The following is a 22,441-nucleotide window of genomic DNA, read 5'->3' as shown; positions in this document are numbered from 1 at the left end:
TAGGCTTCAACTCACTTATACCATAATCTCAGACAAAGACTAGGGGAGAACTCAGGACTTTTAAAGGGACCAACCAAACGAGGAAACAAGATAATTAACTCAAGTGAACAGGATGAACGATGCTTAATGACAGGAAAAACCAAATAAGGACAAAACAGAACTAAAAGGAAACAGACACAGAGGCTATATTTTTTTGGTCAAAATTACAGTACAAATCAGTAATATTGTAAACTATATTTTTTAAAATAACAGTTTTCATACCCTTTTTCTAATACACTTTAAAAATAATTTTTCAGTAGCCTTTACTCCAGTCACACATGATCATTCTCATATAGTGATTTGCTGCTTGAGAAACATTTCTGATTATTATCAATTTACATGCACCTAATCACATTATTGGCACTCTGACCAAAGTGTGCATGTGCTCGTGAAGTACGAATGATGTGATAAGCACCTACAGGGGTGTGCGTTTCCCAAAAGCATCGTTAGCTAACTATGGTCGTTAGTTCCACTGAACTCTATGAAACTTGGGACCATAGTTGCTTTTGGGAAATGTACCCCAGATCAGAAACGATGAGGAAGAAAGCTTTGCATTTCTGGAGAGCCGAATCGCTAAACTCTGTTAGCACAACTTGCTGCCACCAGTCTCTGCTCCTTGCCCTCATCCAGAGCTGGCAAACCCAGCTGAAGTGGCATTGCCTTCACATTGCAATGGTGCCGAAAAAGCATGGAATACAACAAAAGCATTTTGCATTAGACAAATTAAATCAACGGCCAGTAACACACCGACTTCTGAGTCCATCGTTTGTGCTGTGCAGTGGGGTGACGTTATGTGAATAATGGCGGTAAAAAATAACCACAATTCGAATAATACGAATAACGGAAATTGCATGTAAACGGGAGTGAAGAGCTTTGCTCTTGACATGTAAACATCATAATGTGATTAATCATTACTCTGATTATTGGAAATAATCACATTATTTGTGCACATGCACACTTAGTCACAAATGGAAACAGTTGGGCTACTTAATATTTCTGTGTAAATCATGATATTTTTCTTCACGATTATTTTCTGAATACAAGTTCAAAACATTAAAAAAAGTTTTTTTTTATCTAAAATCTTTTGTAACATAATAAAAGTATTTTCTATCACTGTAATTCAATTTTATGCATCCTTGCTATTAACGTCTTCCCAAAGAAAAAAGTCTTAATCACTCCAACCTTTAGAACCATAGCACTGTAGACCAGTGTTTCCCAACCAGTGTGCCCTGGAAGATTTAGATATTGCATTAATATTATTTTAAATCAGTGCAATTGGTCATCGTTTTCATTAACAACAAGAGAAACTGAGTGCCCATATAGCTACAATAAGCTCTATAACCTGCAAACTGATGAAAGCGTGATGCTATTAATTTACTGCCTCAGATGCAGCCGTTCTAATGATGGAGAAAACACAGATCTCTGTCAATCGCTCATCTAATACCTTCTTAACTCCATTTGAGCATGATTTTCAGAAATTAAGTGCAAGTGTCTGATCATATAAAGCCAAAATACCAACTCTGACGATGCAATGTTTAATTATTAAAAAAACTTTTCCCCTTTCTGTTTTTTATATACTTCGTAGTGTGCGCTGGGATTTTCCTTCCCTCACTGCTGTCTTCTTCAGTCGTTCTTATTTTTAATCTTTCCCTTGACTCTACACAAAAATAAACAAATAACAATAATTAAATCATTTTATAGACAATTTGGACAAGTCACCCGGGACTTCCTTTTGAAATCTTACGTGGTTCTCCAGCTTCTAAAGGAAAGGCAGATTCTGGGGGCATTTTCACAGAGAACTGTATCTTACTAGGTGTCCTAGCTAGGAGATTTAGCTTAAAACCTATTAACAAAACTCTTAACGGTCTACAGTAACTAAAAAGAGGGTTGAGGGTTGACATATTTCTTTGTTAAATTTTCATCCTGAGCATGCATTGGAGCTCTTAATATTGAACTCTCAAAGTGCACCAGATAGACAAATTTAACTTGAAAATGTACATCATTTCTTAAACGAGACCATGCCCCCAGATCCCCCAGACTAGAACAAGTAAAGTGATGCGGTTGTTTATGATTTAGGAATAAGGGAGAGCCTTTACATTGGTCAAATTTAGGCCATTTTATTAAAGATATTTGTGTTTCTGGTGCAGAACCAAACTTTATTTATCAAAATGTGCGTCTCTAGTCTCAGTACGGCAGCTCCCAAAATGCAAACTAGCGATCTGAAACAATGGCCTCAGCACTCGAAGGGTTAGGGACCGGGTGACCCGGGAGTTACAATTCGTAGTCGATTAAGTTAAAGTTAGTGAAGTTACACTCCACTTCTTCAGTTCCCATACAGCACGCGATCAATTCTCAGTTCTCAGTGCTCAAATACACACACAGCAGTCCACATGTCTCTCATGTAGAGCATCTCACGGAAATACAGTCCGTTATGGTTCAAGTGAGCTTAAACAGGTGAAAACTGAATGTGTGTCAGTAGGCTATTACATACATACCTTCCGTCTTAAATGTACAGCATTCCTAATTATCTGTCATCAACGTTAACCAACAAAAGATGTTAAATAAATGTATACTTGTTAAGTAAACCTACTGTATCTGAAAAATGAGTTTAATTTATATCTCTACCAAAAAATGAACATTTATTCCAGTTTTTCCAAATTCAATCCTTAATTCAAAATTTTCATAAGCTTAACTGATTTGGTCTAAAGAGAGAAGTATTGATGACTATTTTTGTTTGAATACTACATATAAAATAGCTACCAAAATAAATGTTGGTAACTGCAGTTTGACTAAAAGTGCAATGACTTTTCGTCGACTAAAACTATGAAAGACTCAAATGACTAAAATGTGGCTAAGACTATTAAGCATTTTAATCTCAAGATAAAGACTAAGACTAAATTAAAAATGCCTGCCCAAATGAACACTGGTACAGGGCTCGACATTAACACTTGTCCGGGACAAGAGAATGTTTTAAACGGGCAAGTGAATGGAAATGTACTTCCCGATCGAACGAGTAACTTGAAAATGACAATACCAAAAACATTAATAATGGCCTTTATTTGTGATATAGCCTCGCCTTGTTTGTGATAATATCGTAATTGTTGTTTGAACAATGTGCGATTTGACGTGGAGTATATTGAGTATATTGCAAGAATCAAACAAAACACACCTATGGAGTGCACGCCTACGTTACGTAAAGAGTAACGCAAGTTAGACCAGCGTTCTTTCACTTCATGATTCAGTATTAAAATGCATGAAGAATGATCAGAAAATTCAAGATATGGAGGGAGAATATGCATATAATTACATGTAGTTAAACAATATCACATGAAGATCGAGCGTCGTTTTCTTTTTATTTTGCTCCAAAAATCAGCATGATTACAATTGTGTTCAATAAACAAGAAGTTAATATTAGGAGACTTACACTTTAGACACCGTATTTCTTGTTTTTGCCAACAGAGATTTCCTCAATATTTAGATTTTTTTGCTCCCTCAGATTCCAGATTTTCTAATAGTTGCATCTCAGCTAAATATTGTCCTATCATAACAAACCATACATCAAGATGATGTACAGATGATGTATAAAAAAAATTGTGCTCCAGGGTGAAATATGCTAGTAAGTCTAATAAGCTACTAGTTAATAAAGGGAATTGGTCCTAAAATAAAGTGTTCCCTGTGTTTCTTAATTTGACTGTGAAAAGTATGAGATTCTGTTTGCACCAAAAGCCTTTGCACTATATTTGCTGATGTCTACAGTCATTGCTTGCTTGTTAAAATAGATTAGTAGGCCTAAATGTTGATGTTTTTGTCTGTATGATCCATCTGGGCTTCTGTATAATACTTCTGAGTTGTATCTCTCTTCTGCTGTCGTTCTGTTTCATGTGTTCTGCTGCCTTCTTGTGGACAGAAAAACAAATGGCAAAAGACACCACAACATTTTACAAAATCTGACTGTCTTTACTTCATTAAGAGCTTCAAATGTTGCATTATATGTTAAACTGTGACAATCTTGAGATTTAGGTTTCACAGGACACAAACATTTTGCTTTCATGTCCTGAAAATTGTATTAAAGTGTATTGATTAATATTGTTCGGAGTCATGGATGCTTATGGCTGGGGTTTCAGAGGATATTTGCATTACTTGTTTTGCTGATCATCATGAAAAGACAATAACTAAATGCAGGTCAATATATATCTAATTGCAGGCTGTACAGTAAGGTATGATGGAAGAAGCAGGACATCATAGTCATTACTCAACAATGCAATAAAGAGCAAATTCATGGAAATATCTCATTTTCACAAAGTACATGGACAATGCTTTCTCTTATACTACTAAAATATCAGTTACATTTCTGTCTATGGAGGGACTGAAAGCTTTCAGATTTCATCAATAAATATCTTAAAGCATTAGTTCACGTCCAAAGCCACGATCTTTCCTACATTACTATGAGGCCGGCGGGTGCAAGACAAGCATTTCTGGTTAAAATGTATATCAACTTGTATATCAGTTTTCTTCTTAGAAAATAACTGATTGTTTGGCTAGATTATCCCTTATTTCTTGGCTGGGACCGTGTAGAGCCCTTTGAAACAGCATTGAAATTATATTTTGGAAGTTTAAACTTGTTCCTTTTCTTGATTACTTTTCTAATGTCATTTTTAAAACATGTGAACCATGTCAATCTTACAGTAGTACTCAACACTGTCAGACTTTAAGATTATAATAATTTAATTTTTAAAGCACAGCCACCACAGAATCAGACTGACTTTCAGATCATTCTGAGGTTAAATACAGATTTAAAAACAATACAAGAAATAGTTTAATAGCTATGCTAATGTTTTTGAAATCAAATCTTTGCATAGCTATGACAGGAAACACTGGCATCTAACAATAGCTTGGAAAAAACACAAATCATAAAAAAATAAAGCAAATACATTAATCCAAATAGGAAATAAAACAGTTTAGGAGTCCTAAACTCCTGAAACACTGCTGTCTCATATTTTAGAGCAGATATTATGAAAGAAATCAATTAAATCTGTATGTGTGTAACTCTTAACATTTTCACAAGGGACTGTAATTTATTGTTTTTTTTAAATCTCAGTAACTGTAACTGATTACAATTACATTTATTTTTTGTAATTCCGTTACATGTAATTTACACTGTTGATGACCCAGTAGATATCCTGATTAGTCTTTTCTTGAAACATAAAAGCCTTTTGTTTGTTTTAGTTTTGAATGCAGAAAGAATGTAATGTCTTTGGTTTTGTTACTTTTAGTTATTTATGTGTTATTTATTTTTGTTTATTGCTAAAAAAAACATATAATTTCCATTGTTAAAATGAAAACCTGAAATATTTTATAGCATACTTCAATAAATTAAGAAGATTCAATATACAAAAATATTTAATTTTGATTTTTTTATATAAATTAGTATTATATTTCATATTTTCTGATTTTCATAGCATGTGTATGAATTCCGGTAATTTTACCATTAAGTGACATATCAACCATTTGGTAGAGGCAGATATTAAAAAAATTATGGGATGTGTTGAAAACAATAAAAATCAAAAATACACTGCGTGTGCTAACTAGTGACATAAGGAGATAAGACATGCGAACAAAACGTTTTTCAATTGCCTTTTTCTTGGTGGATCAGCTAAAGGGTTAATAATAATAATAACTGGTGAGTAAATACATTTATTGTTTGTCTGAATTCTCGGAAGATGATCAAAATATCCGTCATTTCTTGCGACTAAAATACAAACCGAACAGTGGAATTTCCCTTAGCGCCAAGCCCCGCCCACCTGGACATTCCCTGCATCTGATTGGTCCACGCAGCCCTCAGTCATCTCGCTTCCTGCTTCGGTCAAAGTGAGGCTTTATTGTGATTAAAGTGTCGCACTTTAAACCGAGGTGATGACTCTGTCGGTAAGTGAACGGGTCTTATCTGTTTCATAGCTTTTAGAAGCGAAACGACGTTAAACCGAGATCCAGATGCAGTGTAACAGGTTTAATGAAGCAGGAAGTGGTTTTACTTCACTTTGCGCTGTTTGAAGTCGATTTAAACTCTGTTTTCGTTCTTAACCAACAGTATTTTATCGAAGTTATCAAATGAAACGTGTTGGATCGTGTGCTGGAGCTGGCTGGATTACTTTCAAACTGTAATCCGTTACTGTTTCACTTGTAACGTTATATCCACTACGTTACACGTTTCAGGTCATATAATTAGACTACTTTTGACCAATCACATCGATTTAAATACTTAATCTTGTACCATAATTACATACAAATCAACATATAGAAGATATATTCCACTTGTTATTATCAACAGCATGAAGTGCAATAAAAATTATATTATGTCAAGGTTTCCCAACAGGGTTTATGAAGTTAATGAAGAGCTAGTAATCAATTAAATCATACAAATGTTAAGTTCAACCAAATAATTTTAAAATGAATTAAAATAAAACGCTTACTGAAAAAAAGAAATATTGTTCTTGTTTACCTGCCTGTCACGTGATCATAACCATGAACATGCAAATGTGAGACTTCATTATTATTCATTTTAAAATCTTCAAATAAAAATATATTAAGTGAGAGAGGATCAGATGACAGAAAAAGTAGGCGAATGTGTATATCTTAATGTGTTTTAAAGACTTCTTCCACAATAATACGTCACTGCATGATAATTTAACTAAAAATGAATGTTCATCCGTATTTGATGCAATGTTTGCAATGAACTCCGTGTTTAAATGCAGTGTAGCACCTGATTTATGACTGATCTCTGTGTGAATATCCACAAAACTGAACTTTCTGACTATTATAGAGAGGAAAATTGAAAAGATGAAAAATATGAATTAGAAAGAATCAATAAAATCTTGCTATTGTGTAAATATGTAATCATGCAATCCATAAGAAAGTAGCTTTAGTCTGATTATGAGTTCTTTAAAAAGTAATGTAATCTGATTATTTCTGTAATCTGATCATGTAATCAGTTATTGTTCATCTCTGTGAACGCTTAGGTCCGGAGGTGTTCACATCAGTATGTCTGGAGACGCACAACACAGTAGAAGACGACGCTCCCTCAAAATGTTCATGGTAGCGTCCGACTTCAGAGTGCAGGACCATCTGGAAGGAACCATTCGGCTGCAGCGGGGGCATCTGTGCCAGCAGCAGGAGGGAGGAGCGCACCGGAGCTCCAGAGGAGAACATGTCTGGGTGAAGGTGAGCTTTATTAACCCCCTCGGGGCAATTACTTCAGACTATCCTAGTGCATATACACAACACTTAACACAAGTACTCAAAATACACCAAATGCATACAAAAAATATGAGGAAAAAGAGAGACAAATGTAACTAATCAAGTAAAAGCTTACACCAAAATTGTGTTTTCTGTTTTGCTTTTGGAGCAAGAAAGAGTATTATATGTAGTTGTTTCCTCTCAGTGTTAGATTATGGAGATGTGGTCTGCCTCACTTGAAGAGTTGGATTATGTATACCATGCTGCTTAATGTGTTGTGACGACTGCCTCTTCATCATTGTACACTGTATGAGTTGGTCCTCTTTGTTTCGAAGGAGGAAAATACACACGCTGTTGCAAATCACCCAATTATATCTGTAAACTTGTATCTTTTCATACCTGCAATTATAGCACTAGATCTACTGTTAAACTTCTGTCATTTTCTGATTCGCTGTTGCATGAGCGCAGGGCTAAACGTTGTTAGTTTTGTGTTTTTGTTTTTTTTGTATAAAACTTTTGGCCAGGACTCCCTGGAAGAAGAGATTTTGCATCTCGAAGGGACTATCCTGGTAAAATAAAGGATAAATAAAATAAATCGACTAAATCTATTACAAAAACGTATTGCTTCAGGCACAGAGGTGAATTTGTGTGCTGTCTCCTATTATTTTACATTTACATTTACATTTAGTCATTTGGCAGACGCTTTTATCCAAAGCGATTTACAATTGGGGAATACAAAAAGCGATTCATCTTGAAGAGGCAGTCAGACAGAGGAAGTGCTCGTAACACCAAGTCTCAGTCATTGTTCAAATAAGTACAAACTAGTAGGTGGAGAGAAAGATAGAGGGAAAGTTTTTTTTTTTTTTTTTTTTTTTATAAGTTTAGGATGAAGTCAAGTACTGCCGAAAGAGATGAGTTTTCAGTTGTTGCTTGAAGGTTGCCAGGGATCCGGCGTTCCGGATAGGGGTGGGAAGATTGTTCCACCAGCCAGGAATGGTGAACGAGAACGTTCTGGAGAGTGATTTTGAGCCTCTCTGTGATGGTACCACAAGGCGTCGCTCACTAGCAGATCTCAGACTTCTGGAGGGGATGTAGGTTCGTAATAGTGAGTGGAAGTAGGAGGGTGCTGAGCCTGTGGTAGATCTGTACGCAAGCATCAGTGTCTTGAACTGGATGCGAGCTGCCACTGGTAGCCAGTGCAAGGAGATGAAGAGAGGTGTAACATGCGCTCTTCTGGGCTCGTTGAAGATCAGTCGTGCCGCTGCATTCTGAATCATTTGTAGAGGTTTGATTGCGTTTGATGGCAGACCAGCCATAAGAGCATTGCAGTAGTCCAGTCTAGAAACAAGGGCCTGGACAAGAAGTTGTGCAGCATGCTCTGTCAGAAAGGGCCTGATCTTTCTGATGTTGTGTAGTGCAAACCTGCAGGAACGAGCAGTCTTTGCAATGTGCTCTTTGAAGGTCAGCTGGTCATCAAAGATTACACCAAGATTTCTGACCGAAGTTGATGGGGTAATCATTGATGAGCCTAACTGAATCGTGAAGTCATGCTGTAGAGTCAGAGTGGCAGGGAAGACAAGAAGTTCCGTCTTTGCCAGGTTGAGCTGTAGGTGATGTTCTTTCATCCATGCCGAGATGTCCGCCAGGCAGCCTGAGATCCGTGCAGCTACCGTTGGGTCATCTGGTTGAAAAGAGAGATAGAGCTGCGTGTCATCGGCATAGCAGTCATAGGAGAAGCCATGTGCATGTATGATGGGACCCAGCGATGTAGTGTACGTGGAGAAGAGGAGGGGTCCAAGAACCGATCCCTGAGGAACTCCAGTGATCAGTTGATGTGGTTTGGATACCTCCCCTCCCCAGGTCACCCTGAAGGATCTACCGGTGAGATAGGATAGGATAGGATAGGATTTTATGTGCCGTCTTCATCAGTTGCTGTTCATAATGAGACTATGCATATGTTGGAGCACATATTAACAAACGATTTTAGTTCAAATAAAGGAAAAGGACAGGTACTTTAAACCAGTGAATTATAGAAAGAGTCTCTGGCTCATTAAAAGAGTTAAGCATCCTCAGCTCAAACAATCTTTGCTGTGATTTTTTTTTTTAATGATTGCATCTGTATTTTGATCAAACTTTAGCCTGTTATCAATAATTGTTTGTGACCCATTCAGATCCTTTATCTGCCAGCATCAGCTGAGAATCATTTGTGGTTTTCCTTGACGTCGTGTCAGGCGTTTGTTCAGAACAGCTTGTTCTGTGCCCGGAGGAAGCTCTTAAAGTGACAGCAGCTCTGTTCCTCAGGTGCTTGATAAAGACTGCGTGGTGAAGGTGGAGAGGCAGGCTCTCAGTGAAGTCCCGGCTGATCTCGCTGGTCTCCTGGAGCCCGTCTCTGACCTCGAGCTCCGCGCCAAGCTGCTGTCCAGGCCGCAGGTCCTGCAGCGAATGACTTCGCTCGCGCTGGGGTCAGAGGTGAGGGTCATCTGGAGCCGCAGCCAATCAGAGCTCGCCGAGGCCGAGCTTCGTTACCGAGGGCCGTTGACGAGGGGAAGCTCCGCCGTTTACTTTGGGGTTCAGCTGAAAGTGAGTTTGAGCATCACATGTGAACAATACACTGAGAAAAGCATTTTCTCAATCAGTATTTTATTATCTTGTTTTACCTTTCTGGTGAAAAAATTATATATATATATGTATATGAAACCTACATTTTTAAATAAATGATGCGGTCAATAGTAAATATATTTAGCATAGTTTGTTGAAAACAAGAAACAACAATTTTAATAAAAGTAACAAAAAGAAATAATGAATTATAATACAATAATTTTTTAATAATTTTGTAATTTTTTTATAGCAACAGTGTGTACAGGACCCTTTTCTACTCTAACATGACAGTGTCTCTGTGTATAAGACACGGTTCAGAAAGACATGATTGATTGAGTCAGTGTGGAAGAACTGGACTGGTCTGCAGAAAGACAAGTCCTGATCCCAGCTGAACTCCTCTGGTGTGACTTTATATGCAGACCTTGAGCCAGAAACTCATCACCAAACACCAACCATACAGCCAACAAACACAATACACAACTTACAGACAGATAAATCATTCTGCATTAGGAGACTAATAAAACCTGATTTGGAGACATAATTGACGAAGGATTAAATTTCACAGTTCAAAAATATAAAATACAAACACTATAACAGACAAAAATAGTATTCAATAATTAACAGTGTTTGTTGAAAATATCTGACCGCTGCGGGAACAAAAGACCTTCTCATGCGCTCACTAGTGCACCGGGGCATTACTAATCGCTCACTAAAAGAGCTTCTGAGCTTCTTTCAGATAGTTGTATCTCAGACAAATATTGTCCTATCCTAACCAACCATACATCAATGGAAAGATTATTAATTCAGCTCTCAACTTCACAAATTTGACCCTTATGACTGGTTTTGTGCTCCAGGGTCAGAAATATAATATTAAGATTTGTGGAATGATGCTGGTGTATGTGTGAGTGTGTGACCGGTCTCTTCTTCTGTGGTGGTCGGTCTCTCTCAGGGATGGGCAGCAGGCCGGGGCAAATGCAATGGCAGCTATAAAGGGCACCAGCTGTTCTCGTGTCCGGAGGGCTGCGGTCTGTTCCTGCCGGTCAGCGAGGTCACGATCCCTCGGTCGTCCAGCGTCAGTGTCCTGTCCCGCGCCGCAGAGTCCAGCCCGCAGCCGCTCGCTGTGGGTCAGAGAGTCTGCTTCACACAGGACCAGAGCATCCAGTGCGGGAGCATCCAGTTCTGCGGGCCCCTGCCTGGTCGGACCCCGGCCGCGCTCTTCGTGGGACTCCTGCTGGTGAGTGAGCCACGTCCCTAGGTCAGTGTGAAGTTTACTCAGAAAGGTAACTGTAGGTTTAATGTGTGTGTGTGTGTGTGTGTGTGTGTGTTTAGGATCATCCAGTGGGATCATGGGATGGATATTATAAAAACACCAAACTGTGCTCCATCCCTTCACCTGAGTTAGGAGCTTTACTGCCCCTCTCTAAAGTGACCGCAGGTAACGAGTAATGCACCTTATAAAACACACAAAACCATATGAAGTTTGGAATAATTATGAAATTTATGTTTCTGAAAAAAGTCTCTTCTGTTCACCAAGGCTGCATTTATTTCATCAAAAATATTGTGAAATATTATTATTATTATTTAAAATATCTGTTTTAATAGCTCTTTTAATTAAATTAAATACTACAATAAATAATTATTACATTAAATAATACTTAATGGTACAATAAAACAATAAATATTATTAACAGTGAATGTAATATTAAATAATTTGGTTTTAATGTAATATTAAAATGATTTAAAAAATGTAAATAGTATATTATTTATTTATCATGTGTTTTTTTGTACAGAATGTAGATCTGAGCGGTCTCCTCTGGCTGTAACGAGTCCCAAACCGCTCCCTAAAGTGCCTCTGCTGCTGGTCCCCAGTAAAGCGGCCCCGCAGCCATCCTCGGTCAGCAGAGAGCCATCCTCGACACCGGCCAAGCGTCCGCTGATCCAGCCCTCGATGCTGGAGACGGCAAGAAGAGCCCTGCAGCCTCCATCCTCCTCCGGCCCTAAAGCAGCTCTGAGACCTCCTCCACTCACCACAGCCAAACCTGCTCTGCTGCCGCCCACTGGCACACAGGCCCCGCCCCTGACTCCGCCCACCGACCAGACACGCCCCTCCAATGGCTTCCACAACCTGCCGTCTCCACCGGCCGCTGAGCAGAGGACGGAGCCTGGCTCCTGGCTGGAGGTGGGGTCTATGGTGGAGGTGAATGACCCGCCCCTTTTCGGAGTCATTCGCTGGATTGGACAAATCAGCAACATCCTGGAACCAGTGGCTGGAATCGAGCTGGTACACTGACAACACTCAAATACATCAGTATAATAATAATACCATAAAAACAATAGTTATTAATAATAATACAGTTAAATACAAGCAACAACTGTTTCAAAAGTAGCAAAAATAAATTCTTATTAAATTTCTTCATTTAAAATAAGTTATATATAACAGTGCCCTCCATAAGTATTGGATCAGTAAAGACAAAATTGCTCTGTTGGCTGTGGAGTCAAGACATTTACAAATATGATTAAAAGATGAATACGAGACAAAACTATTAGCTGTTTCAACACATACATGTTTTACCAATTAAAAAGAACAGCACTTTTAGAGTTCATCCCTCTATCTGATGTGAGCATAAGTATTGGAGCAGTTGAACATAAGACAGATATAAAAGATTAAAAGATATTATTTAGTTGCAGATCCCTTGTACACAATTATGTACAAAATCATACATGTATCTGTGTGTATAAAATATATTTCTATATTCATAAAAATGATAATTAAATTTCTTAAATAATTCGGTGTCTTTGTATGTCAGATGTGTGTTAACTGAGCTGCTGGTTCTCAGGATCAGGAGTTGTCCGCTGCTACGGATGGCAGTTATCTGGGTGAGCGTTACTTCCGCTGTCCTGCTAACAAAGGCCTGTTCGTGAAGCTGAGGAACTGCAGACGTGACTCCAGGTTTCCTGAGCCGGAGCTGCCCATCAATCAGGTCGATCGCTGCAACTCCATCGGTGAGCAGAGCCGTGCTGACATGCTGCTCCCAACACTGCTCGCCCATTCAAAACAGCTTTAAAGTGAAGCGCCTCGAAACACGAGGTCGAAACACTGTGTGTCGACGTCAGTTTACAGGGCGGGGCATATCAAGCCACGCCCCCTTTTAAAATAGCCAATAGCGTTTCGATTATATCACAGTTTGGCCCAGAGCTGCTGAGCTCGGTGAAGCCACATTTGACCGCCACAATCTCATCCATATTCTATAAAATATAGCATTCTGTGTAGAATTCAAATGGGTCCAATACATTTTGTGGTCTGGCGCATGTGATCCGCTCCGTGTATCGTGTCTCTGGACCGGAGGAGACTGTGTCAAAAAAATTAACAAAATAAATAAATGCTGGAATAATGTCCTAAATTCTATAAGGTCTTGATTTAGCAGTTTAATTAATTAAAATAAATACTACTGTATATTAATGCATGATACATAGAATTGCAAAATATGTAATAATGTGTATTATTACAGCAAACATGTTGCAGGAATATTGTCTTAGATACTGATTTAGCACCAGTGCAGTGTTGTGTGTGCTGAGCGAGTGTGTGTGTGTGTGTGTGTGTGTGTGTGTGTTTCAGCGTTTGCTAACTGGAGCAGTAAGCGTGTGGAGGAGCACACGCCTCCTCTGTCCGGTCCAGACGCCCGTCTGACGTATGAGGGCTTCAAGAAGGGTATCCAGGGTCACCTCAACTCCTGCTACCTGGACGCGTCTCTCTTCAGGTGCAGAAGCCTCCGTCTGCCACACGCTCACAGCAGGAGATTATAATAATGTTCATGAAAACAGGCGAGTAATTCAGTGCTGAACATCAAAAACAACCTGATGGAGGGAATTTTGTCCAGAAGCGCCGTTTATCAGAATCACATACGCATCTGCACACAGGGTTATTATAGTTCACTAAAATTAAAACTTTAAATAAAATAAACATCAAGTGAAATAAAGATATCAATAAAATATTAAAGAACTTGCTAAGGCAACATAAAACTAAAATTAAATACTAAAATAACTACAACTAAATAAACAATGTTTTTAATTGATAACATTTAGACAAATCAAAAAATGACTACAATTTTAACTAGAATTAAAGTCAAAATAGAAAATATGAAAATACAATCTAATTCAAAATATTAACAAGCTGTATAATAGTGTATCAGTGATACTAAAACAACACCGGGTCAGTATTATCAGTAATTAAAACTAAATCCATTAAAAAACAGTTTTGTTATTTGAAATAAAAATTAAGTGAAATAAAATCAAGTATTAAAAAAAATATTTCAGCTAGTTGCCAAGGCTGTTGTTTTAGTTCAAATTGAAGTAAAATAACTAAAATACACAAATTAAAACTAATAATAAAATGAAGAGTAAAAACTATATAGACATATAATTAAACAAAATAATACAAATGACAAAAACACACTAAGATTTACTAAAACTGTCACTAAAAGTGAAAGCAAAAAATATAAGAATAAACCAATTCAAAACAAACAGTTAATAAAAACCGTAATGGTATATCAATAATACTGGAATAATAACTGCTGACTGCTGTCATAAAAACTTGAAAACAGAAGTTTCAGCATCAGGTTCCCTGCTCTCTACCTCTGATCTGATTATTACTGATGAGGCTTTTTGCTCTGTCTGCTGTTAGTTTATGTGTCGCTAATGCTAATCCGTGTGTGTGTGTGTGTCAGTATGTTCTCGTGCTGGAGCTCGTTCGATTGGCTGCTGTTTTGGCCGACTGGAGCTCAGAACAATCCCATCAGTCAAAGAGCTCAGGATCTGCTGCGCTGCGAGATCGTCAACCCTCTGAGGCGGTAAAACACGCATATAACCATATATAACATCTCCAGTCACTGTAGCAGTGAGAGATGTTCATTTCTCTCTCTCTGTGTGTGTGTGTGTGTGTGTGTGTGTGTGTCCTGCAGGTACGGATACGTGTGTGCCAGTAAAACCATGGCCTTACGTAAACTACTGAAAGCAGAAACAGCAGATTCGGGATTCACCACCGAGGAGAAAGGTGTGTGTGTGTGAGAGAGAGAGTGTGCGTCTGTGAGCATGCATGTGTGTGTCTGTGTCTGTTTGTGTCTGTTTGTTTGTGTGTGTGTCTGTGTGTGTCTGTGTGTGTGTGTGAGAGAGAGTGTGCGTCTGTGAGCATTCATGTGTGTGTGTGTCTGTGTCTGTGTGTCTGTGTGTGTGTGTGTGAGTGAGTGTCTGTCTGTCTGTGAGTGAGTGTCTGTCTGTCTGTCTGTGAGTGAGTGAGTGTCTGTCTGTCTGTGAGTGAGTGTGTGTCTGTCTGTCTGTCTGTGAGTGAGTGTCTGTCTGTCTGTGAGTGAGTGTCTGTCTGTCTGTGAGTGAGTGAATGTCTGTCTGTGAGTGAGTGTCTGTCTGTCTGTCTGTGAGTGAGTGAATGTCTGTCTGTGAGTGAGTGTCTGTCTGTCTGTCTGTGAGTGAGTGAGTGTCTGTCTGTCTGTCTGTCTGTCTGTGAGTGAGTGAGTGTCTGTCTGTCTGTCTGTGAGTGAGTGAATGTCTGTCTGTGAGTGAGTGTCTGTCTGTCTGTCTGTGAGTGAGTGAGTGAGTGTCTGTCTGTCTGTCTGTCTGTCTGTGAGTGAGTGAGTGTCTGTCTGTCTGTCTGTGAGTGAGTGTCTGTCTGTCTGTCTGTCTGTGAGTGAGTGTCTGTCTGTCTGTCTGTGAGTGAGTGAGTGTCTGTCTGTCTGTGTGTGTGTGTGTGTGTGTGTGTGTGTATGTGTGTGTGAGTGTCTGTCTGTCTGTCTGTGAGTGAGTGAGTGAGTGAGTGTCTGTCTGTCTGTCTGTGAGTGAGTGAGTGTCTGTCTGTCTGTCTGTGAGTGAGTGTCTGTCTGTCTGTCTGTCTGTCTGTGAGTGTCTGTCTGTCTGTCTGTCTGTGAGTGAGTGTCTGTCTGTCTGTCTGTGAGTGTCTGTCTGTCTGTGAGTGAGTGAGTGTCTGTCTGTGTGTGTGTGTGTGTGTGTGTGTGTGTGTGTGTGAGTGAGTGTATGTCTGTCTGTCTGTGAGTGAGTGAGTTTCTGTCTGTCTGTCAGTGAGTGAGTGTCTGTGTCTGTCTGTCTGTGTGTGTGTGAGTGAGTGTCTGTCTGTCTGTCTGTGTGTGTGAGTGAGTGAGTGAGTGTCTGTCTGTATGTCTGTCTGTCTGTCTGTCTGTGAATGAGTGAGTGAGTGTCTGTCTGTCTGTGTGAGTGAGTGTCTGTCTGTCAGTGTGAGTGAGTGAGTGAGTGAGTGTCTGTCTGTGTGTGTGAGTGAGTGTCTGTCTGTGAGTGAGTGAGTGTCTGTCTGTCTGTCTGTCTGTGAGTGAGTGTCTGTCTGTCTATGAGTGAGTGAGTGTCTGTCTGTCTGTGAGTGAGTGAGTGAGTGAGTGAGTGAGTGTCTGTCTGTCTGTGTGTCTGTGTGAGTGAGTGTCTGTCTGTCTATGAGTGAGTGTCTGTCTGTCTGTGAGTGAGTGAGTGTCTGTCTGTGTGAGTGAGTGTCTGTCTGTCTGTCTGTGAGTGAGTGTCTGTCTGTGAGTGAGTGTCTGTCTGTCTGTCTGTGAGTGAGTGTCTGTCTGTCTGTCTGTCTGTCTGTCTGTCTGTGAGCGAGTGTGCATCTGAGCATGTGTGTGTGTGTCTCTGTATGTGCGAGCGAGTGTGCGTCTGTGAGAATGCATGCATGTGTGTGAGTGTGTCTGTCTGTGTCTGTGTGTGTGTGTGTGTATGCGTGCGTGTGTGCTTTCCTGTAGCTCAAATAGTAGAGCATGGCGCTAGCAACACCAAGGTCATGGGTTCGATTCCCAGGGAAAGCAAGATCTGATAAAATGTAAAAACTGTAACTTGAATGCAATGTAAGTCGCTTTGGATAAAAGCGTCTGCTAAATGCATAAGTGTGCATGTGTCTGTGTATGTGCGAGCGAGTGTGCGTCTGAGAATGCATGTGTGTGAGTGTGTCTGTGTGTGTGCGCGTGCGATTGTGTGTCTGTGAGCGTGCGTGTGTGAGTGAGATTTTTTTCAGTTCTATTTTATTTGTTCAATTGGTATTTTATTCCAGTTTTGAAAAAATCAGTGACCGTTTAATAGCTTGTGTTTGTGTTTGTGTTTGTGTGTGTGTGTGTGTGTGTGTCCCTCTATATGTGTGTGTCTGTGTGTGTGTGTGCCTCTCTATATGTGTGTTTGTGTGTGTGTGTGTGTGTGTGTGTGTGTGTCCCTCTCTATGTGTGTGTCTGTGTGTGTGTGTCCCTCTCTATGTGTGTGTGTGCCTCTCTATGTGTGTGTGTGTGTGTGTGTGTGTGTGTGCCTCTCTATATGTGTGTGTGTGTGTTCAGATCCAGAGGAATTCCTCAACCAGCTTTTCCTGCTTCTCCGGGTCGAGCCACTGCTGAAGATCAGGTGTGTGTGTGTGTTCTGAAGCATTAGTGAGCAGTAAACAAACTCTACATGACATCCTCATCACTAGCTGCGTTTACATGGACCCTAATAATCTGATCGAAATAGGACTAGAAGCACAATCGGAATAAAAAAGTCACATGTAAACACGTCAGTCGGATTGAATTGGCCAGATTTGATCGGATTGTAAGTGGTGATTTATTCCTTTTGTAATCCGAGCGAGAGAACATGTAAACACTTGATCGGATTGAAACCCGAAACTGGAAAGAACTGCGCATGTGCAATGACATAAAAATAGCGTTATGATGCATGACGCGCAGAACGAGCTGCTCTTCAGTGAAAAAAAGTGTCATTAATGAGTTTCAGTTATTCTAAAATGCTGCTTTCACTCAGCGTCTGTGAAGTGGAGCAGGACAACGTCCCAACAGTCCTTGTTGAAGACTCTCACAATCTGTTAATGTGCTGTAGGACCCGAAGTAGTTAAATATCAAGTGCTTTTTAAAACAATACGCGACAACAGCGGGAAACGGGAACCCTGCTCAACCCGCGAGGCCGAAGCCGAAGCCGGATGGCAAACTCATCCGTGTCCTGTCTAAGGCTGTAGAGGATATGGGTCTCGAGTGGTCGGCTCCGGAAGAGCCCGCCCACGGCCTATTGGATGAGTGGTACCTGCTGGGAAGCCGTCAACAGTCCTCTCGCCAATGCTTCGCCCTGCCCCGTTCTTGCAAGCAGTTCATGAAGAACTCACCAAGACATGGCGCGCTCCCTACTCAGCACGGGTTAATTCCTCCACTGCAGCAGCCCTCACCACCGTTGATGGCGCTGACGACTGAGTATACAGCAAGCTCCCCCCTCTGGAAGAGGTAGTCACTGCTCATCTGTGCCCGCCATCTGCCCTGGGTTTGAAGGCCCATGCAGCGCATCCCTCAAGCCCTGCAGGGACCACCTTGGCGCTAGCCAACAGGGCATATGCAGCAGCCGGTCAGGCCAGATCGGCGCTGCATACGATGGCGGTATTCAGGTGTTTCAGTCCAAACTATTGACAAGACTATGGCTAGTTTGGTGGTGCTGGAATGCCATCTCTGACCCCCGCCACCCAGTCGGCAAAGCCTCAGCTTCAGTGGAATTTCGATCCTGGGCTTCAGCAGCACTCCCGGATGGCGAAGCGTTTCCCATTTTTGAAGCGTCAAGATCCCCGGCCACGAGAAGTGCTGGACCCTGAGCCTCCTAAGCCGTCCTGATCCAGCAGAGAGGAAGAGGAGGGGTTCCCCGCAGGTCTTTGCGGGGAACTTTACTGCTTTACTGCTGTGATAGCGGACCCACATACTCAAAAGAGCAAATTTCCACTTCACACATTCTCACAAGCAATCATTTTCCTGCCTTCTTGCGGCAAGCTTTTTTCCGCAAAAATAGTCCCCCTCGCATCGGCTTGGGCAGCCGTACCAGGTGTGTCGAGTTGGGTTCTAAACACAATTCAATGAGGCTACTCGTTTTAAGTTCGCTTGCAGGCCACCTCGCTTTAGAGATGTTTTTCAAACTTCTGTCTTGGACAATGAAGCCCTCGTTCTCCGACAATGAGTACAGACTCTATTTGAGAGTAAGGCTTTTTCAGCCGCTACTTCATTCTACAGCCGTTCCAAAGAGAGATGGCGGGCTCAGACCCATTCTGGATCTCGGACATCTAAACCGCTTACTATGCACCAGATGTTCAAGAGGTTCACTATCAAAAAGATCCTCATGCACATTTGCCCCGAGGACTGGTTTTTGACAGTGGACCTGAAAGATACGTACTTTCACATCCACATAGCCCCCCATCACAAACCGTTTTTGAGATTTGCGTTCAAGGGAGTGGCCTATCAGTATGCAGTCCTTCCGTTTGGACTGTCTCTGGCCCTGTGCACTTTTACGAAGTGCATAGACATGGCTCTTTCCCATCTGAGACGGATAGGAATCCGCATATTAAACTACCGTGATGATTGGCTGGCCCTAGCCAGGTCAGAACGGGAATTGGCCGCTTACAGAGAGCTGCTATGCAGCCACTTAAGAGACTATGGTTGATGATCAACCATAGAAGGGTCATCTATTACCGAGACCGCAAGCTGTCTGTCTGGATCGCGCCAGAACGAACCCTGACTATTCAGCAATTAGCGGCTTCTCTCAAACTGGGAATGATATGTCCCCTGAAGGTTTTTCAGTGGTTACTCTGCCTCATGGCGGCCGGCGCCTCTGTAATACCTCTAGGCCTGCTCCCCATGCGGCCGTTTTGGCTCAAGGCCTGTGTTCCATCCTGCGCCTGGCTTCTGGGACGGTTTTGTGTCAGGGTAAACCACCGCTGTGTCAGAGCTGTGGCCCCCTAGACAACCTCTCGCCTGTTTCAAACGGGTGTGCGGTTAGGACTGACCTCCAGAAGGATGGTAGTCACAACGGACACCTCCAACTCGGGTCGGGGTGCCTTGTTGTAGGGCAATCTGGCTTTATCACTGCCAGTCATAAAGCAGCGACTCTCCCACTGGATAGTGGAGGCAATAGCCTTGGCTTATGCCTCAGAAGGCTTGCAATGCCCTATAGATGTGAGGGCCCACTCCACAAGGGGAATCGCCTCCTCCTGTGCTTGGTCCAGCGGGTTTTCTATTGGTGAGATTGACTGGTCGGCGGCCGCACATCGCCATCCACATTTGCCAGATTTTACAATTTAGACATCCCTGCCCTTCAGGCGCTTCTCAGCTACTAGCTTGGGGCACATTCAGTGTGCTCATGTTCCTAGGAGTCCTGGCTATAAATAGCTCTTGGTGATTTTGATCTGTATGACAATGTTTATGTATTTTTTTTTTTACAGTAACCCTGACTCGTGTGTGTGTGTGTGCAGGTCTGTGAGTCAGAAGGCACAGGAGTGTTTCATCTATCAGCTCTTTCCTCCGTCCGTCTCTCTGTCGTCTCCTCCGCTGTCTCCGGTTTCTCCTGCTCTCTCTCCGCTGGTGTCTCCGGGGCTCCTGCGTGTGTCCAGCGTTCAGACGCTGCTCGAGTCCTCCTTCATGCACTCGGGACTCAAGCTCACGGAGGTGACCCCACACACACACACACACACACACACACACACACACACACATATCTAGTCATCACATATACAGTGTGAGATATACAGACGTTCCTGTTGTTTTCTCCAGGCTCCGTCCTGTTTGCCGCTCCTGATGCCCAGATTCGGTAAAGAGTTCAAGATGTTTGATGCCATCCTGCCCTCTCTGAGCCTCGACATCACCGACCTACTGGACGAGAGTAATCATATCATCATTAATTAATTAATTATTTATTTATGTTTTACATTTTATGAATTATCATTTATTTTAATTTATGAATATTTTTAGTATTCAATTACCTATTGTTAATTTTCATTTGTTGATTTTGTTTTCCATTATTTTCATTTATTGTCATTATTTATGATTTATTTTCTTATAATTTAGTTCTGTAGTATTTTAAGTACTTAGTATTCTTTATTGTATGATTAGTTTATAGTAAATAGCATAAAATGTATACATGTATGTATATATGTGTATGTATGATTTTGAAAATCTTTGTGTGTGTGCGCAGCTCTGCGTCAGTGCAGTATCTGTCAGTCGGTGGCGAAGTGGGAATGTCTGCAGTGTTACGAGGATGTTGACATCACACCTGGACAGTTAAAACAGTACTGCAACACCTGTAACACACAGGTAACACACATACTAATACACACTCACTCACACACACTAGGGGTGTGCAATATGCTATAATATTGTATTTGTTGTTTTAACAAAGTACGATTTGACATTATGGAGCTAAGAACTTCATTTGAACAACTTTAAAGGAGATTTTCTCAATATTTAGATTTTTTTGTACCCTCAGATTCCAGATTTTCAAATAGTTGTATCTCAGACAAATATTGTCCTATCCTATCCTTTCAGATGATGTATAAATCTCAATTTAAAAAAAACTGACCCTTATGACTTTATGGTTTTATGCTCCAGGCTGATATTGAACTGTATATTCTATCACCCTACACCTAACCCTACCCCTCACAGGAAACGTTGTGCATTGTTTTCTCTCTCAAAAAAACTCATTCTGTATGATTGAAGCTTGTTTACACATAGGGACCTCGATTTAGGTGCCCACAGTGACACGAGTCCCCATGAGTCTGTGTGTGTAATCAGGTTTAAGTCCCCACCAGGATATATAAACCTGTACACACACACACACACACACTCACTCTCTCTCTGTGTCAGGTTCATGCTCATAAGAAGCGTCAGACGCATCGGCCGGTGGAGGTGCGAGGGCCCTGGGGCTGCTGGGAAGGGCCGGTTCATGGGGCCCGGCAGCTGATGGATCTGTTTGCCGTCACCTGCATCGAGACGAGCCACTACGTCAGCTTCGTCAAACATGGCCCCGGGGCCACGGACTGGCTCTTCTTTGACAGCATGGCCGACCGAGAGGGTAACGATTCTATATAGTATTCATATTTAAATGCATTTATTATTATTTCTTTTTAATCATATCAAAAGTATGTATTAAATAAATTATTATTTGCATCTTTTCATTTTTTGTCTTTATTGTGATTTAATTTTGTGATTTAATTTATGTAATTTTATCTTAATACATTATTTATTGTTATATTATTTTTTATGTTGCTTTAATGCTCATTTTCTTTGAAAAATTGGGGCTTAACAGGTGGTGCTGTAGAATCAGTGGGAGGGGCTAAACAGGCAGCGATGTAGAATCAGTGGGAGGGGCTAAACAGGCGGCGATGTAGAATCAGTGGGAGGGGCTAAACAGGCGGCGATGTAGAATCAGTGGGAGGGGCTAAACAGGCGGCGATGTAGAATCAGTGGGAGGGGCTAAACAGGTGGTGCTGTAGAATCAGTGGGAGGGGCTAAACAGGCGGCGATGTAGAATCAGTGGGAGGGGCTAAACAGGTGGTGCTGTAGAATCAGTGGGAGGGGCTAAACAGGCGGCGCTGTAGAATCAGTGGGAGGGGCTAAACAGGCGGCGATGTAGAAGCAGGCGTTGATCATCTGGCAGACTGCCTTCAATATAAGCTGTTTTTAGACTAACGACAAAGTTTTGAGTTCTGAAACTTACAGGATGTTTTTATAGTACAATGACCTCTTGTATGTTAAAAAGATCAAGG

General features: G+C 41.1%; 1 protein-coding gene across 1 annotated transcript in view; it reads left to right on the top strand.

Annotated features, from left to right (window-relative positions):
* The first annotated feature begins 5,882 nt into the window (after nt 1–5,882).
* Nucleotides 5,883–22,441, top strand: part of cyld3 (cylindromatosis (turban tumor syndrome) 3) — a 17,141-nt gene continuing 582 nt past the window's right edge. Inside the window, exons 1-15 of the mRNA XM_079374222.1 lie at nt 5,883–5,964; nt 7,056–7,257; nt 9,574–9,852; nt 10,820–11,104; nt 11,200–11,305; nt 11,661–12,151; nt 12,708–12,873; nt 13,487–13,628; nt 14,595–14,717; nt 14,829–14,920; nt 17,226–17,289; nt 20,153–20,345; nt 20,451–20,559; nt 20,872–20,990; nt 21,540–21,747. Of these exons, the coding sequence (XP_079230348.1) occupies nt 7,078–7,257; nt 9,574–9,852; nt 10,820–11,104; nt 11,200–11,305; nt 11,661–12,151; nt 12,708–12,873; nt 13,487–13,628; nt 14,595–14,717; nt 14,829–14,920; nt 17,226–17,289; nt 20,153–20,345; nt 20,451–20,559; nt 20,872–20,990; nt 21,540–21,747 (2,557 nt within the window). The 5' untranslated portion in view covers nt 5,883–5,964; nt 7,056–7,077. The remainder of the gene's footprint in view (nt 5,965–7,055; nt 7,258–9,573; nt 9,853–10,819; nt 11,105–11,199; nt 11,306–11,660; nt 12,152–12,707; nt 12,874–13,486; nt 13,629–14,594; nt 14,718–14,828; nt 14,921–17,225; nt 17,290–20,152; nt 20,346–20,450; nt 20,560–20,871; nt 20,991–21,539; nt 21,748–22,441) is intronic.

The sequence above is a fragment of the Barbus barbus genome (assembly GCF_936440315.1).
Source record: "Barbus barbus genome assembly, chromosome: 2".
Classification (NCBI taxonomy): Eukaryota; Metazoa; Chordata; class Actinopteri; order Cypriniformes; family Cyprinidae; genus Barbus; species Barbus barbus.
This window is presented reverse-complemented; position numbering and strand designations above follow the sequence as displayed.